Source organism: Phasianus colchicus, chromosome 18, assembly GCF_987193195.1.
Source record: "Phasianus colchicus chromosome 18, bPhaCol1.hap1.1, whole genome shotgun sequence".
Lineage (NCBI taxonomy): Eukaryota > Metazoa > Chordata > Aves > Galliformes > Phasianidae > Phasianus > Phasianus colchicus.
Genome location: NC_143453.1, coordinates 12,436,085 through 12,454,054, shown reverse-complemented (window position 1 = coordinate 12,454,054; position 17,970 = coordinate 12,436,085). Strand labels below are relative to the sequence as shown.

Sequence of the window (17,970 nt, the reverse complement as noted above, 5' to 3'; positions counted from 1 at the left end):
ACCCTCTCCTTGGAGATGCTGGTTCTGACAGGCTGCAGCTCCCAATACCTCTATACCTAGCTAACAATGCAAAGCACCTTGTTCAAACAAGACTGGTCTCCATTTCACACAATCCCCCCAGGGAATATTCACTTTTCTCTTCATACTAAACCAATCTGACTGATGCAATTGGATTCTGGAAATGTGCCTTACTAGTTTCTATTCCAGATTCTTAGGGATGATGCTAATTTTCCATTGTAGAACAGGAAAATTTTAGGTGTGCTAGGTCTAGTCTGTAAGAAATGACACCAAACAAAGTGGCATATACAATTAACTCATAAACCATGTTTGGAAATGGCCATTACTTAACAGCACTCCTTGCAAAGAAGATCTACAGGTAAAATAAGACAACCTTCCTCACTCCAGTGGTGCTTGAAAGGAGACCTTTTACATCCACGTGATGAATGTGGATGTATCGATTAATTTGTGCACCAATTCACCATCCTAATTGTTTTCTTCCCAGATCAGTGGTATAATGTTAAGCCTAAGAAAGCTGAGGAGTCCCATTTTACTCTTTAAAGATTTGATCATTTTCTTTTGTTTCCCCATAGCAAACAGAATCCTATTCACATCCCAAACAGAACGTCAGCAGTTGGCATGGTGTTTTTTTAAGGTACATACAAGATTGAAGACTGAAATCAGATGCAGTGTTGCCAAAGTCTTTGCAATATGCATGTTTTCATGGCAAGATGATTGACAAGAATTGCAATAAGGTGCTGAAGGGAATATTTCACCTGGCCCATCAAAATTCAATGTAGAGGATTAGAACTAAGAAGAGCTGACAATATTGACTTTGAGTACCACAACAGAAACATAATTAGCTTTTTGACATGCAGTGGACAGAATTTATTATTATTATTATTATTTTAATAGACAGAGTAATTAAACCAAATCTGTTTCATGCTGCCCCAGAAAGCAAAAACAAACACTCTACCCCACCCCCTGTCTCCCTAGCACAGAAAAGGTCTGCTCTTCTGTTTCCTCCTTCCCTAGTAAAATTCCGGTTTGGCACGAGAATAAATGCATGCAACTCCAGCCTTTCTCCTGGAAGAACGTCAGGAAAACTTTGTGCATAAAAATAAAAAACCTCTCTTAAAAGGGAGCATATAGATATGAAAGAATGAAAAAGTCAATGAATTTTATATAAGTTTACTTATTGCAAAACAAACTGTCTGCACTATGCTTATTAAAGGCATATTTCATTGCCTAATCATATATGTCTATTGTATCTTTCATGTTTTGAATCGTAATAGCAGTCTGTTCCCCAACTGTAATAATGAAAGACATTTTGGCGTATGCTTATATTGATTCTACTTTAACAAAGCACTTGAGACATATGCATGCAACCCACTGAAATTAATGGCTAACCCTGAGTACATTGATTTCGTTGGGATTCAGACAAGCAGCAATGTAGCTGGGCACAAAGTTGCTGACTTCACAGGATAAGCTTGAGCCTGTGAAGGAGAAGTCTTCAAACTTGAAACTGTACAATGCTTAAATGTTTCGGTTAGAAATACACTTTTTTGCTTGCGTGGTTATTCTATGGAATAACCATATTCTATTTCTATGGATAAAAACATAGATCCATTGTCTGAAGGAATAATAATGCAGAAATATCTTCCAGGAGGTGTTCACAGAAAACAGTACATGTTTATATCAGAAAATGCAAAACTTAGTTGTAGACAATAACTTACTGTTAAGAACAAGCTATCATTAGCTGTAAGTGACTCAGTATATTCAATTCCCACTTTTACAAACTTACAAAGATTGTCTATACACTTGTTTGTTATTCTTGTTGGCAGCAAGATTAAAAGGTGTAAGAAGATAAAGAGGGGAAAAAAATAAAGAGCAATGCTTACCTCATTCCCTTTTTAGCCAATGTTCCCAGCTATCCTAATTAGAACCTGCAGTTAAAAAAATCCAGTAAAAATAACTTTAAATGCAATTAACTCAATATTTCTTCTTAAATATAAATCCCAGAAAAGATATGTAATGTTAGAACAGCCTGTTCCAGCAGCTCAGCATCACTCAATTTAATGGGAACTTCTCATCAAAAGAAGTGAATGTAAAGAAATAAACTTGAAATTAACTCCATCAATGTAGTTCCATTCTTTCCTGACAGAAATTTCTCAGAGTTTTTAAACACATGTTGTTAGCATTTCTTAATTAATTTGAAAATATTTTTATCTATCAACCATGCTCACAGCTACTAGATGGCTTTGCTGTAATGTATTTTTCCTCTATATTTTCTAGTCTAAAACCCAAATAGCTAAATATGGAATAGGTTACCCCGGCATAATACTCTGCATTGTATTCCAATAAGTTTCAGTGTTACATCTGGCTGAGTCCTCAGCAGCATGTCAGCACACACGGACTGCAAACATACCTGTTAGATATCATTAGCAGCAATTAACATCAGAGCGTATTTGAAGTCATACTTACTTCATCTAGAGTTGTTTTGAATTCAAATTTAAAACAGTTTAGAAGGTCATCCAGCCTGGAATAATGGCTATTCAGTTTATGCATCGGAGGGAGGCAGGTACCAACATTTCCTTACTAATTGCTCTGAGTCCAGTTTCCTTCACGTATACTTCTAACACAAGCAGTATTAAGAGTAAACAATATATATATATTTGCTTTATATATGTGTGTGTGTGTATATATATATATATATATATGAAGCTACGTGCAAAATTAACAACCACAAAAAAACATTTACAAAAAAATACATTCTTTATTAATTCATTAATTCACAATACAATAAATATCAGACAATACATGAGGGACCCAGCAAGGCTCAGACTTGTCTGCGCCATGGTGTGGTTTGACAAACAAGCCATCATCAGCTGGCATCCTGAAAAAAAAAACCCCTAGAATTATTTTTAAATTTCACACATAATCCGTGGTTTGTGGCATACATCAGCCCGTCTCAACTGACATTGGTCAGGCTTTTAAAAACAGTTCTTAAGGACCATCCCAGAAAGTTATGTAAAGAATCTTTCAGGAAAAAAAGCACAAATCATACTGCTTTCCTTATTCTATCTGTTGACTCTGACATTAGGTTTGTGTAGATGTGAATAAACATTTAGTTTTACTTCAGGTGGCAACGCTTTCCATTAGATGTGGAGTAGAACTAGGCTGCAGTACATAATACAGGATCCATTTTCCACATAACAATTGTAAAACCAGGAGACTTCTATTATTTGAAGGATGCTTACAGGCCTCAGTTTCAAACACTGAATATATTCAGAACTCGTTTCCTTGAGATCTCTTCACTGGCTGTCCCAAATAATTTTCTACCTTACAATGAATGAAATTAACTAACTTTCCATTGATCACTCTGTAGACACAGACAATTCAGTCTGCTGGATGCATTACTATGAAAGAAGAGAGAAGCCCTTTCATAAGAGTGAACACTGATGTTTTCACTCATGGGAGCAAAATGAACTGTAGTAAGTAATTACTGGAAAAAAGATCTTGTACACATCACATTACAGTTCAGTCAGAGGTGGGATGTTTCCCAGCAAATTCTCTGCTGTGTTTTGAAATATTAAGTAAAATATTTTTAAAGAAGATAATTTACTGCAAATACTGAAAATACTTTCACAGCTGGGAAAAACTATTAGGTTTTTGGCTGTATCATTTTCACTGGGCCTCTATGAAAGGAAATAGAAATTTCTGAAGGTGCAGGTATACGTGCATTCACATTCAGGTATACAATTTTGATACCATCTCCTATTAAGTAAGTTGCAATAGTCAGACAATTTTCTGACTACATTACCACTCAAAGTATTTCTATACAAGGTTATTATGATTTTGCAGATGAAAATTACATCAGCAGATCTGAAAGGGAATAACGCCTTCAGTGAAACTGCATCCTCTTATTTCATGGATCAGAAACATCAGAAAACTTTGAAAAGAAAGGATTTGGTATTTCTTTTGCTGATTTTTAAGCCAGAACAAATTCTAAAACCAGAGTATTCAAGTGTAAACAACAGTGTGATCAATACTGAATATTTTACCAAGTCTGATCAATTTTTGCCCACTAGTTTCTCTGACAGGTACAATTCTCATGATAAGGAAACACCTCATACTTGAAATAAACTGATCTTTGTCCATGTTGCAGGCTGCAGTAGCAAAAGTCAGAGAAAAAAAATAATAACAAAAGATATACAGGATCATCAGATGACTCTTCTAAAATGTGTAACAGGAGAACATAGGACAGCTATGAAAATATCAAATTACACATGCAAAAACACTTACACAGATTAATTGCAAAAAGGATACATTTTGTTTTACCTGAAGTTGATCTCTCCCTTTTCTACAAATACAATTCTACTGTAAAGGCTGCAAGAAATTAAGTGACCGTGCATATCAAAATGTTGGCAACTGCAACTTGACTTGAAATTCTACATGCTTTGTATTGTGCCTTTGTCAGGCTACTTACATATTTAACTTATTTCTTCTGCAAAAGAAGTTTAAACATCAGATTTCTAATGATTCTCCATTGCCACAAATTAGCCAGCATCTCCCCCTTGTGGACAGAAGGAAAATTAGCAGAAGCTTGCAATAGATTAATTATTACTTTGGTCAATACTCCAAAAAAAAAAAAAAAAAAGTTTGCCGATAATTACATATTACATTAAAAAAAAAAGGAAAGAAAAAGGGGTGACTGCGTAGCTATTAGGGATCTTCTGGGAACTTGCCTCTACAAGCACAAAGTCTTAATGTTCAGCATTAGGATTGGTAATGAACCATCCAAGTACTTAAGAGAAAGCACCACACCAAAATTCTAAGGAAAGCCCTGCCTGATGCCTGGTATCTGTATGAATACAGTGCAAGACACTTCTGATGACAGTCAGCAATGCCAACACAGAAACTCAAATGGCTACTATTTAAGTTTAAGAAGGCCTAAGATGTTGGTGACTTTTTATATATTTTTGTACATAAAGCTCCCAGGAAGAAAAAGTGCTATATGCACTTTCACAGAGAGGGATCTGTTACAGTGTGAATTGTAAAAGTACAGGGGGAATGAGAAAGGTTCCTGGAACTCAAACTATTAAAGCTATTTCAACTCCAAGTGCTCCTTTTCTTTTCAGATACATTTTGTGCTTTTTTTCCTCCTTTCCAGGGATGGTATTTAACCTCAGCAACCTGTTACTGTTGCATCCAAGCCGGAACGTTTTGTAATATGCAACTTGGTAATTTCCTCAGCACAGGTAGGGTGAATGCCAATTGTCTTCATTAGCTGAGGGTACGTAGCACCACATCTACCAAAAGAAAAAAGGAAAGACCCAGGAAGTCAGACATTATTCACTCAAAGCAGACAGAATTTTCTAAAACATCAAACTAATCCTGCATTTATCTATTTTATCAGGTGGAGGAAGCTGCATTTATTTGTCAGTACTGTCTGCTATTTCTCAGGCACTTCCACAGCAAAATTCAAACACCCAGCTTAATTACACTGTTAGGCACAGAGGAATTGTCATAAGAGCTGAGACAGAGAGAATTAAGCGATCTATCCCAAGTCACAACTGAGCCTACAGGAAAAAAAAAAACAAAAATCACAGGAAAAAACTGCAGCCTTCAGCTTTTTTTTGGTACGTACATGTGTTTCAGCAACTCCAGATGGAAACACATGCACACACACAGAGAAGATAATCTTAATTAGGACTGCAGGCAAGAAATCTGCTGAAGGAAGCAATACCAGCATATTCTTCCACAATCTTTAAGAAGTCTACTGCTTGCACTGAAATCACCAATGCTATAAACAGGGGAAAAAATTCCATCATTTGAGACAAAGGAAAAAAAAAATTGAGCTAAAAATCCCACTAGCTTAATCTCTTGTCCAATAGGATTCTGAGATTTGATCACTTTCCTTTGAGCTGCTATTCCTGGCAGGTCACAATGTAAAAATACTGAAATAGGCCTAAAACACAAGAATTGTTTCAAATTCTCTATGGAATAGCATTGTATCTCTGCTCAAAATATAACAAAAAGAGCTACAGAAGGCTCCTGGTGTCCCACCTACATAACCCACAGAAGCACCCAAAGCAAAAACCACAGGTATTAATTGGAGCTCTAAGTGGAGACAACGAAAAAATCAGACTGTGGAGAGACTGAAGAAAGAACTAGTATTTGACAAGGGAGAACAGCAGATTTTAGAGTGGGAACTGCACATTGAAAACTCTGGATTTATGAAATACAATAGAAAACAATACAAGGATGTGACTTGCTGAAAACCTCTTACTGTGGCTATAGTTTTAATTTCCCTCAGGCAAGGCAGCAAAGCACTCCAGTTTCATATGCTGCTTTTTCACTGGTTATTTTGGATAAAACTTCAAAACAACAACATCCTAAAAAATGTAGTTCTAGAATCTATACCACTGGCAATTAAGGGACTACAAACACATGTTGAAAATGTGTACTGAGGGTATACTGCAATCAGTGATTTCCAAGACATTCCTCATGTGATATTGAGGTCCTGCCTTCTTAATCATTCTGCATTTAATTTATGCTAGTAAAGCTAAAACTGCAAAAGAATAGTGATGATATCTAGAACAATAGGTTAATACCCTAATTGGGAAGACATTTCCTGCAACACAAATTACTTTAAAGTCTTTGAAGTACTGCAATTTAGCAATGGAATAATTTAGAAATCAATATTTATGACAATGTGAGCAAGCAGTAAAAAAAGCGGATGAAAAACAAGCAAATCTATCAAGACAAGTGAGACAGCAGAAACGCTATTTAATCTGAGAGGACCTAGAATCATTTCTTACACTTTTGAGGGGACAACAAAGAAAATACAAGTTAGGGAAAATGCATTACTATTCAAGTCTGAATAAACACAGAAACAAAAGGTTTATCTACTTAAGTTAATTCATTATTGCAATAATCAGACAGCTCCTTCTCCCAACATCCTACAGATACCTTTCCTTACCTAATCATAGTGTTTAGTTTATAGTAGAAGCTTAGAATTCATGCAAGTCCTTGCTGAGCTTTTAAGGAGCAATAGCTGAGCCCATTTAAACATGAGATTAGAAAAGGAAATGATTAGCAGGTGAAAGAAGGTTTTCTATGGAAAGCACAAATACCCTTCTAAAAGGACTTGCAAAACAATATAGTGATTTCCTATCCTGAGCACAGAATGCAAAGGCAGCTTCACTCTGAGAAAACTAAGATTGGTAACAAAATTATTTCTTTTGTTTTAATGATATCAAGCCAACAGTATATTTTCCTCAGTTGTTTCTTAACTATATCCAGTATTACAATAACTAAATCCAGTATATCTTAATGAAAAACTGCAGTATTTTTAGTAAAAATATGTGCTATACTACATAAAAGTAACAAAAAGCAACAAAAAGCATGGATTCTTTATAGTGTTGCCAAAAATAGGCGGCTATCTTTTATAATCTTACAATAACTTTAAAAGCAGGCTTTAGAAGCTAGAGACATTCTTTTGTACTTACTTGATTCCAAGAGCAAATCCTTGAATAACTTCCCCAGCATTTGGTCCAATGAAATGAAGGCCGAGGATTCGTTGCTCCCTCTCTCGTAAGCACACCATCTGAAAACAATACATTACATAGCAATCTTTTCTTAGAACATCTAAAGATAAGGCATGAAGCTGAATTAAATGAAACTGCAGAGCCCCAAGATCCTAGTTCAGCTGTCAAATCCCACTGTGCCAAGAACTTACACACTTGCTTAAATCTTACTGACTTCAACAGACCTCACGCTTGTCCTTGAGCACTTTCCTGAATCAAAGCTTTATTACTGTATTTCTTTCAGACTTCAGGGAGCCACTGTCCATAATTTGTTATATATTGAATACCTTCTTGTTTGTTGTCTGCATAACATCTTAAAACAACCTTCATTAGTCTGATTGCTAGACTAGACACATTTTGACACTGAAGTGACACCTTAGCAATTCTCCAAGTTTCTGCAGGTACTCTTGGCACCTAATCAGCAGTATTTCCAAAGACTACTACCAATTATAGTATATTTTGTGACTCTGTAATTCCTTACACTTACAGAAGCCTGTTTGGTGAGATCCATTTACCATATAACCTAAGTAGGAGTCTTGAAAGCAATCAACAATAAAAGGTAACTAAGTATATATGAGGGCCTGAGTGAATGCACACTTCAGTTCTATTAGAGAACTTACAGAAAACTTCTTTGCTTTGCTTTCATGACTAAAACAGAACAGTTTTGTAAGTCTTTTTTTTTTTTTTTTGGCAGCAGTGTACTTTCCCAAGAGAAGGATACTCAAATTACAACTAATAATACATAGCATAGTACAGTATAATAACTAGTTAAGAACTTTGCTGAGGGAAGCAGAGATGAACCTCTATGGAATCTTGAATATTTCCTTGAACCTTAACAGAAACACGTAGATGGTACCAATCAGTAGAATGCCACCTCTGAGAAATGCCATTATCTGCAAAACACTTTCAAGATGCAATGGGATATATAATGAATATTAAATGTTTTAAAGATACTCTAGAGAAACAGACTGTCACCAAGAAAGATCTCAACCATCTCAGGGTTTTCTTTTCCCCACTAAATACACCCTCTTAAAGTTGGCTGTATCATGTATCTTGTGTTAAGTTAAAAGCAAGTTAAAAGCTCACAACACTCACTTTCATATAACACTGAGCTGCATCTCTTTCAGCCACTGTGAATTCTAGAGGTTTATAATAAGCATGGAATACCTGGTGTGGAAAAAAATAACATTTGTGTTAGAATGTGCTACTATATTAAAAAATGCTCTTGTATATTATAATCCTTAATATTACTACATACATATAAAGATAAGAAAAAAAAATTCACTCACGTTCATTACTATGATCAAAAATAGGGAGAGCACAGTTTAACTGAAAACTTTCATCTAATGGTTCTTGAAGGAGAAAAAAATTCTGAAAAAACCCCACAGAACATGTTACTCAAATTGATGCCACAAATTCCAAATGACATTTGTTTTGCTTCTTCACGTTTCTCCCAATAGTTTAAGTAATAACTTGTTTGTTCTGAACGATGACATCCAAGAAGCTTTTCATGTTTGTTTCTATGTATACCACATGACAACTTAAACTAATTTTTGCAGTTTGAATAAAAAAAATTTATTTTCTTTCATGACTTTGCCTGGGAATCCAAGCAAATCTATCAGCTGAACTTCCTCTCCAATACATATACAACATCAACATCCTATGCCTCACATGCCTGCCTTAAACAGGCAATTTTATTTTACACTAATTTCTTTACGTCTAAAAGGTACCAATATCCAGAAATTCAGATAACAATTCTGGAACAGTTGTTGAAGTATAAGCTATATTTCAGAATCAGAAAAACTCAGAACTGATAACTGACTGAACATGGAGTATTGCAATTTTTATTTCCATAGTTTCTTGAGTCTAATACTGACAGCCTCTTTGATGAGTGAATAAAGGTAAACTTTTCAAGGGTGACTTGTTTGAATTTTCTCTGATTATATAGTGATTGTGAATTTCTTCATTATAAGTACTTTAATGTCATCCCTCCTATCGGAAAGATGTGAATATATGCTATAACAGATTTCTTCTTCAACAAGCAGTGCCTGGGCATATCAGATCAAGTTATTTCAGCCACAAGGAAACATTGAATAGCTTGTGTGAATATTTTCATGGACGTCCCAAAAATCTAGATTGAAGAACCTGACAGTAATTCTGACAATTAAAGTGAATACAACTGTACTGGTGTGCAATATAATTTATTAATATGGCAGCTAGTTTGAAGTTGTCAGACTATTAATAATTTTAAGCCCACGAGGTAATAGTTTCTATCATGATATGCTGCAATACTTTTGAAGTCTGAGCTCTTTTGAAGACTCTTTCCTAGCTTCAAATACAGTACTTTGGGGACCAAAAATGTCAGTCCAATACCACAGTCAAACTTTTATCTTTTCAAAGTACAACTCTGATACCAACTATAAATAAAAATGTTTTCATACCTCAATATTATCTGATCCATAACACTGCACAGCCTTTTCTTCTGACAGTCCAACACAACCATATTCCAAGGGAGTGAAAACTGTAGTAGGTACCTGGTTGTGAGGAAACAGAAAGTGTTACTGAGAACCACATGAAGCAGCTGCAGGGTAGATGTGACTTCAGGGGAGGATAGCTCTGTCACACATATCTGCTCTGGATACTGTCAAAAGTAGACTCCAAATGGAAAAACACAATTTATTTAAATATTCTTTTCTTTTTAATAGAGAAATATTTGGCTTTATTACTGAAAGAAGAAATGACAACTCACATTGTCATAGTCCATCAGTTCTGAAGAGTGGCCAAAAAGACGCCGAGCCAGCAGTTTCCCTGCAGTTATTGCTGTGGGTGTCAGTTCAGGACGGCCCTGAGAAAAAGAGCACAAAACCTTGTTTTAACTAAGAGAGAAGTGGCATCCAAGGACTTCTCCTGGGACAATGGGAAAGAAACACCAAATCTTTGGAATTCCAGTCTAGCAGCTAGTGCTCCAAACGGGTAAGGCAGTAATAATTTCTGTCCAAACACAATTTTAAGACCTGAACTTAATATCTGTCTTGATGGGGAACAAATGCATCAATGTATAAAAAAACCAAAACACCTTACATCTTACATCATTCCCTGAAAAGCAGAGGATATTCACTCAGGAACCATCCATTACACTCTGTCTTTCCCATAGTAAGTTATCAGTAAGTTTTCTGAACGGCATTTTTAGAGCAGAAGAAAATAGTATAAAGAAATAGTATTTTCAAACCCATCAAACTCTTTTGTCAGTTGCCTGACAGATTTTTACAGAACACAGAATCAATAGGTGCAAACTTTACTAGATTTATGAAGATTTTTAGACATTAATAGTAAAAAAAAAAGCTTATTTAGGAGCATCCAATACAGTATCATCAGGATGCCTGTCTGAGGTTAGGAAAGAAGTCAGAAAAGTAGAGGGAAAGATGTGGAAACAAGAAAGCCATAACTGATAAACTACACTTTCGTGGGAGAGTGTAGAATGCTTTACAAAAGCTGAGATTTTGCTTCACACAGGTTCTACCTAGACCCAACTCTTGTCATATTCCTGCAAAGCCCCATTTGGGGGTGGCAGTCATTCTGCAAGTTCTTGAAAACAGTCTTCAGCAGAAAATAAGGATCTCCCACCACACACACTGGAGTTTTTCAGATGTCTCTTCATTATCCTAACATTTTTTGAGCATTTATTGAAATTCATCCTCTTTCATAGCTTCTTTTCTGTATGTTGCTACACAGGTTCTGTACATACTGTTAGCTACCATTTACCTCATTACATGCACTGTATCAATTATCTGCATATTACTATGAATTTATATTTTTCTCTATACTAATATCCTCTTCTTAAACTTCCATTGCAAAAAATAAACTGAAACAACACTTTGTCTAACCTGTTAACAGATACTACTGTTTCATTTACAAAGACAAACCAATTTTTCCCAAAGCCCATGACAAATCACAAAACTGAAAGTATATCCCTCTTTCCCCCTAAGATCCATCAAGTTGTGTTTTTTCAAAACCAGCATTTTGACTTTCAAGGCTGTAAATGTCATTTACCAGATGAAATTTGCCATTTGTTTTTTCTTACACACATTTGCCTGAAACATGGCTGCCAATCATTTCTGTAGCAGGAAATACAGATGTTGTTTTGGCATTCCAGAAAAGAATAGAAGATTGGAACTAAAGATAAAATTGTGCAAGCGCTGCTATGCATTCCATAAAACCCAACTAATTACTAAAACATCCATGTAGATAAAGCCCTATTTCTCATAAACAATAGCTTAAAGACCTTCCCCGATAAATATTTGAAATGAACATTCACTTTGCAGCCATGTGTAGAACTACCCTGATGATTATTATGGATACAGATTGTTCATAAGAATCCTCCAGTGCATTATACATTTAAACGAGATGGCTCCTAAGAGAGTTTAGTAAGCTTTGAAGTACTGTGCATTTGTTCTAACATAGCTCTTTCCTTTAGTCTAATTTCTATTCAAAGCAACATACTGTAGATCTTCTCTACACATCTTTGTTACAACACCCTTTGAAATACAACAGATGTATACTGGAGTGTATATACAATAAATCTCCTACTAAGAGAATGTCTTTTACTGTGTCATACTTTTCAACAAGAATACCACTGGAGGATGGATATTAACAGACAGGGCTTATTCAGCATTGAAAAAAAAATTCAAATTAAAATTCCAGCCTGGTAATCTTCATCCTGATTTTATTTTACCGACGATAAAAATACCTAAATGCAGTTTTACTCATCAGTTGAAAACCTCGTTTTACTGGAGCCTGAAAAACTTTTTTTTAATGATAGACAAACTGACTGACCTCAGGAGTTTTCTTTTCCTCCCTTTCTCCAAATGAACAGCTTGCATAACATTAGGATTCTGTTTTTCATACAAGGGTGCAACAGGACACCCATGCACACTTAGTTTCCCATTTATGCCAGATGGGTATGATTCCCAAATGAAAACACTCAGTCTGATCATATCAGGAAGCTCCTGTTTTCCATCTCACTCCCTTTCCAAAACAGACCTTACTACGTGGTAGCAAGTTAGTATCTATTCAGTGTGGCCTAGTAAAGGGTGAGGGAGGAGGGGCCGAGAGCTACTCACAAAAGTATAAGCAATGCACGTCATGGTAGCAAAGGCAATCTGACAGGTAGAAAGAAAAACAAAAAAAATCCTGACCAAGTACATCCGAGACAAAATCCTATTTTTATAAACAATATTAGGGGTCATTGATATTCATTTACTTGGTAGAAGCTTCCTCTTCCTGCCCCTTGAAAAGTCTCACCAGATAGTATCACACACCAAGCTCAGCAGCTTTGTGCCTCTTAAAGAGAACAAGTGTGTCCTGCCAAGCTGCACACTGATGCCAAATCTGGGAACTTTGCTTCACTGATGATCCCCATGCCAATTACATTTATTATCTAAATTCATTTTGCTTAAAAAAAAAAAAAAGGAAAAAGGGAAAAAATAAACCAAAAAGATTATTTGTGTATTCAAACAAAAGAAGTGCATTGCTCATTGAGTGAAATTACATGGCCCACATCATAATGGCATCAGATAAGAACTCCTATCTCTAAACTCTATACATGTATGAGTACTATACTGCAATTTCTTTAATTTCCTATATTTAGTCCATACGTAGATACTAGCTTAAGACACTACAGCAAACTGATTTAATTGTCCATTGCTTTCCATCTGTACACTGGACACAGTACAAAACTGTGTTGCTGTTCTTAATACTTTCAGAAGTGCATATTACACAACTCACATTCAAAAATCTGCACTAATAAGGACAAAAACAGGAAAAGGAAATCCAAGTTTTAACAACAAAATTAAAATGACAAATAAATGAAGACCTGATTTGATAGATCCACAGTAGGGAAGATGAGAGCATCCTGCCTCCAACTTTCTATTTCTTGCTTAACTAAATCCTCATAGTGCAGAAGACAAAAGCACCCAAAAGGAAATGACTTGCCTAAAATAACATGTCAGACTGGCTGCAAAATGAGCAACAGAATCGAAGGCCTTGCCAGCATTGCTTCTAACAACTGCTTCTTGGACAAAATTAAAAATAGTTTAGAAAGCAGGAGGCCTAATCAAGACATGCATCAAGGACACGAAGAGATTGGTGGTCACTGTGAGTAGAAATAGGACTTCAGAAAACATCCCAGAGCATGAAGTAACCAGCACAGAGGGGAAGAGAAAAAAAGAGCCGTCCATAATTCCAAGTCTCTGAGTGACTGAAGTTGTGGAGAGTAATGGAGGAAAAAGAAAGAAATAGTTGAGCAGGATAGAGTTTTCACACAATTTAAAAGGAAATGCTGCGTCATTTGCATGAAGATGGAGATAGACGGGAAGGAACACATGCCTGCATACAGAAAAAGAGGTCAGTAATGACCAGATTTATTCCAGTGTCTGACTGTAGATGGTGTCCAGTCATGGATAGGCATGCTACTCCAAGACCTGCTTCATCCCTTCAAAAATTCAGAAGCACCTGCAGGGCTTATATATTGCAGAATGAGAAATGTTTAAAAGATATCTCAAATGATATGGTGTTTGGATATCACTATGGTATTTAGATTTCAGACGTTCATAAAGATGAAGAGTCTTCAACTATCAAAAACAACCTTGATAGAAAGGGATGTGCTAGTTTCCATTAAGTTCAATGACAAGAAAGAAAATTCTGTATCTTGCAATGCCCAGTTTTTATATTCTACATCCTTCAGGAATGGCAAGCAGCTGATGAAAACATCCTCCTGTAACTGAATGAACCCCTATGTTATGTTTTATGAAGACAACATATTTGAAGATGCCCAGATTAGAGGAGACATTCTGAGTTCTTCTGTGAAATAAAAACAGAGAGATTAAAAGCATTTGAGTGCACTTTGATTAGGAAGGACATTCTCATCACAGTTAACTGTAGATTAACAACAGCACTAGATTAAAGCCAAAAAATTCTGTTTTTGTGCCTATAGCAAGAAATTGTTTCGCTGAAGTTAACGTCTCCTTTAAAAAAAAAAAAAGTAACAAAAATACTCATATTTACTTGGCCAAAACATTCACAAATCATTTGTGAATCCAAAAAGTCAGAAGGATCGCGAGGCCCCGCTTTCACAGTCTGTATTTGTACTGAAAATCAAGATCAAGCGAGCCTTTGCCCTTCTGCTCCACAAATTACATTCACTGATTCATGTGAATCACTTAACAGAAGTCAAATGCCTTCAGTATTTGGAGAAATGCTGTTTATTTTTTTCTTTCCTTGTTTCAGAGGTATATATTTTTGTAAGCAGCATTTTATGTCAGAATGCAGAAATGCTATCATAGGATAAACCTCAACAGAACTGTTGTGGCCATTCCCCGAAAGTGTATTCAGCTCCAGAAGGTAAGAAATACTTTCACTCAGCATTCACAGGGAGCATGAAGTCGTACATCTGAAGTGATACAAACATTAGAAAGATAATTAAAGTGATAAAGACATTATTATTAGCCTCTGACCAATGATACGTTTCCTGATAACCATCAGTAATAATCACTAATGCTGAGGCACTTCACAAGATCCATGTGAAGGAAATTACTCAACCAGGTGCCAAGCATGAACCGTACAGCTGCACAAAATGAAAAAGAGCAAAACACTAAGATATATGCTAGAGCATGACGACATCTGGGGACAAGCTATTAGTCAGGAACAAAGCTGGCTTCCTGTTATTGTAACACAGTTTATGTAGACTCAGTACCTCTGTTATGTCTCCGATTGCATAAATGTGAGGAACAGAAGTAGCTTCACTGGCATCAACAATGATCTTTCCAGTTTCAGAATTAGTTTTCACTCCAACAGTCTCCAAATTGAGAGTTTCAATGTCAGGGACCCGACCTAAAGAAAAAAAAAAATATTTAAGTAAAAACTATTGGAAAACTTAAGTAGTGTTAATCTAAAATGTCAGCATTCTTCACTGCAGTTTCAAGATCTTCATTCTATTTGATAGTCCAAGTGGAAAGAAGACAAAACACTTCTAATACTAAAAAAGCCATAAAGATATGCAGGACACCATCCATTGCTAAAAATACCGAAGTCAAATGGTTTAAAATTTACTGTGCATCCTTAATTTAGAATGAATATATACACGTAATGATGCAACTCCTACACCGAAAATTTCCAACAAACAGTAACTGAACAGCACTCAATACTAACAAACAGCCTTGTGGATTCATTCCTACCAAACATTCCTCTTTTAAAAAGTCTTACTTTAAAACTTCTTTAGTTCCCTCAGCCTGGACAATAAAGTTTATCAACTCTGCTCTCAACCTCCTTGTGTTGAGTCATTTAATATTTGGCTCAAACTCTGTAAAACTCCTGTAGAATTTAAAACTATTGTTTTAATGGATTTAAAAGCAAATGAGGCAAATTATACTGAGCCTAGATGTTACTAGTTTCCTCTTCCAAAGATTTTAAATTATATCTCTTCCATATGATTCTTCTCTATTTTTTTTTGTAGGTCATTCCAAAAGTAAAGCCTTCTATTTATTTCCACGTAAACTACAACAGATACAAAGACCAAAATTCGATAGAAAAACATCACAGCTACCAAACACTATTTTCAACACAATCACCACCATTAGCTATGCATTTTCACTAGCAATGAACAAGAGCTGCACGCAGCACTTGTAAACATCTGCATCGGTGGAGGTGCAGATGTTTGTTCTGCACGGAGCAGTTCAGTGACACACCTTTGCTCCATACACACCCCCATGTCAGACGCCATTCTGTCAGAGTGCTGCTCTGCTGCCATCTGTCACACAGCAACAAAACATAACGGGATATTGGTGGGAAGCTTCAACCTCTGCTGCCATGCCACCAACAGCTGCCTCTGATGTCATGGCCAGCATAATGAAACAGGAGGCATTACTTTTGGAGCAGCCCTCATATTTTTCAACCAATACATCTTTAAAAACATTTTTGTAGTGTTTTCTGCCTTAAGTTACTACCAGTGTCTTGATGCAAGCTCTACTGAGTGGTGTACAGAGTATCTAGCAAAGCAATTCCTGATCCAGAAATGGAATCTTAAAACCTAACAGGTTTTTCAAACATATTTCAAGGTTAATAAGCATAGTGAAGTTATCAGGTACTGAACTCAACTCAGAAGTTGTTAGGGACACACAGTATTGTATAGAAGAGATTATCTGATTACATCCAAATGAAGGAAGTTTCATAACATAGCATACATTTTTAGAGGCTATAAATGGATGTGGACATATCTACATATATCTCTCTCCTGTGAGTCACGATTTGCGTTTGAAGTTAATATAGAGCTATAGCAAAGCAAAACAAAAAGGGAAATGTGTTTTCATTATAAAAACAAGCTCTTTGATGTTAATGTAGGAAATTATTAAACAAAAGGAAAACCTGGCTTGTCAATACAGACTTAATTATATGTAAACATATGATTCACTGCTTTATACATCTGTCACATAGCCAAGCCCCCCAAACAATGTCACATTTGAATGCCTCTGTAAAGACTTCTGTGTATTAATTTCATCTGGTGAAACCAACACTTCCTCTGGGAGTACTGACTGAAGCTGTCGGCACTTGGCTATCTGTCTGTCTTCCCTTCTGTTGTCCCCATGGGATGTTGATCTGCTGTTCCTTCTCTGCCCCCTGCTCCCCAGTCCTGATGTTATCAGGCAACAAAAATAATAAACCTCCAGGACCTTATCTTGGCTCGGATGTGAAACAACTTCCTACCGTTGTATTTCTCTGTGAATTGAGAGTAAAGCCTGGATATTCTGCAAATGGACAGCTAATGGGGTTTTCTAGTTTCCCCTTTTTCCTGCCAGGCAGAGCCAAGAGAACTCTTAGCACGCAATGGCAAGCACTGAAAGAGGGAAAAAAAGAAAAACTGTCAATAAAGTCATTCAAAGACTTGCGACAACAACAACAGCTGAGTTTATCAAATCTGCAGGATAACACTTAACCTTTCAATTCCAATCTATTTTAACATGTGTACAGTTTGATATTAACAACTAAGAATTAAAGCGTGTTGCTACTCAGCAAAATTTCTCTCTGATCTTGACTGCCTAAATATTATTTCTGAAAGTAATAATAGAATATTAAAAACTAAACCAAGCCTTTATTGGCCCCATGCTGGATCACCTCCATAGGACAACATTACACATACTGATCTTGCTACACCTCAAATCTACTGTAGCTTCATGACTACATGTAATGGCTTAGTTAGTTTTAAAGCCAAATTCAGGAAATTCAGAAATTTCCCAACATTCAGTTACATGATATTACAGAATCAGTTCTCAACATTCTTCAGTAATATTGGATGAAGAGAAGATTTGCCTCATACCCATAACTTCTACGC

General features: G+C 36.0%; 1 protein-coding gene across 3 annotated transcripts in view; it reads right to left on the bottom strand.

Moving 5' to 3' along the window:
- Nucleotides 1-2,776: 2,776 nt before the first annotated feature.
- TXNRD2 (thioredoxin reductase 2) overlaps nucleotides 2,777-17,970 on the bottom strand; it is a 32,820-nt gene continuing 17,626 nt past the window's right edge. For 2 of the 3 annotated variants that reach the window (XM_031592805.2, XM_090121010.1), the window contains exons 12-17: nucleotides 15,340-15,476; nucleotides 10,339-10,434; nucleotides 10,031-10,123; nucleotides 8,685-8,756; nucleotides 7,512-7,609; nucleotides 2,777-5,309 (exon numbers count right to left, since the gene is read on the bottom strand). In XM_031592805.2, the coding sequence (XP_031448665.2) occupies nucleotides 5,180-5,309; nucleotides 7,512-7,609; nucleotides 8,685-8,756; nucleotides 10,031-10,123; nucleotides 10,339-10,434; nucleotides 15,340-15,476 (626 nt within the window). In that variant the 3' untranslated portion in view covers nucleotides 2,777-5,179. The remainder of the gene's footprint in view (nucleotides 5,310-7,511; nucleotides 7,610-8,684; nucleotides 8,757-10,030; nucleotides 10,124-10,338; nucleotides 10,435-15,339; nucleotides 15,477-17,970) is intronic. The other variant, XR_016458747.1, reaches the window with a different exon arrangement.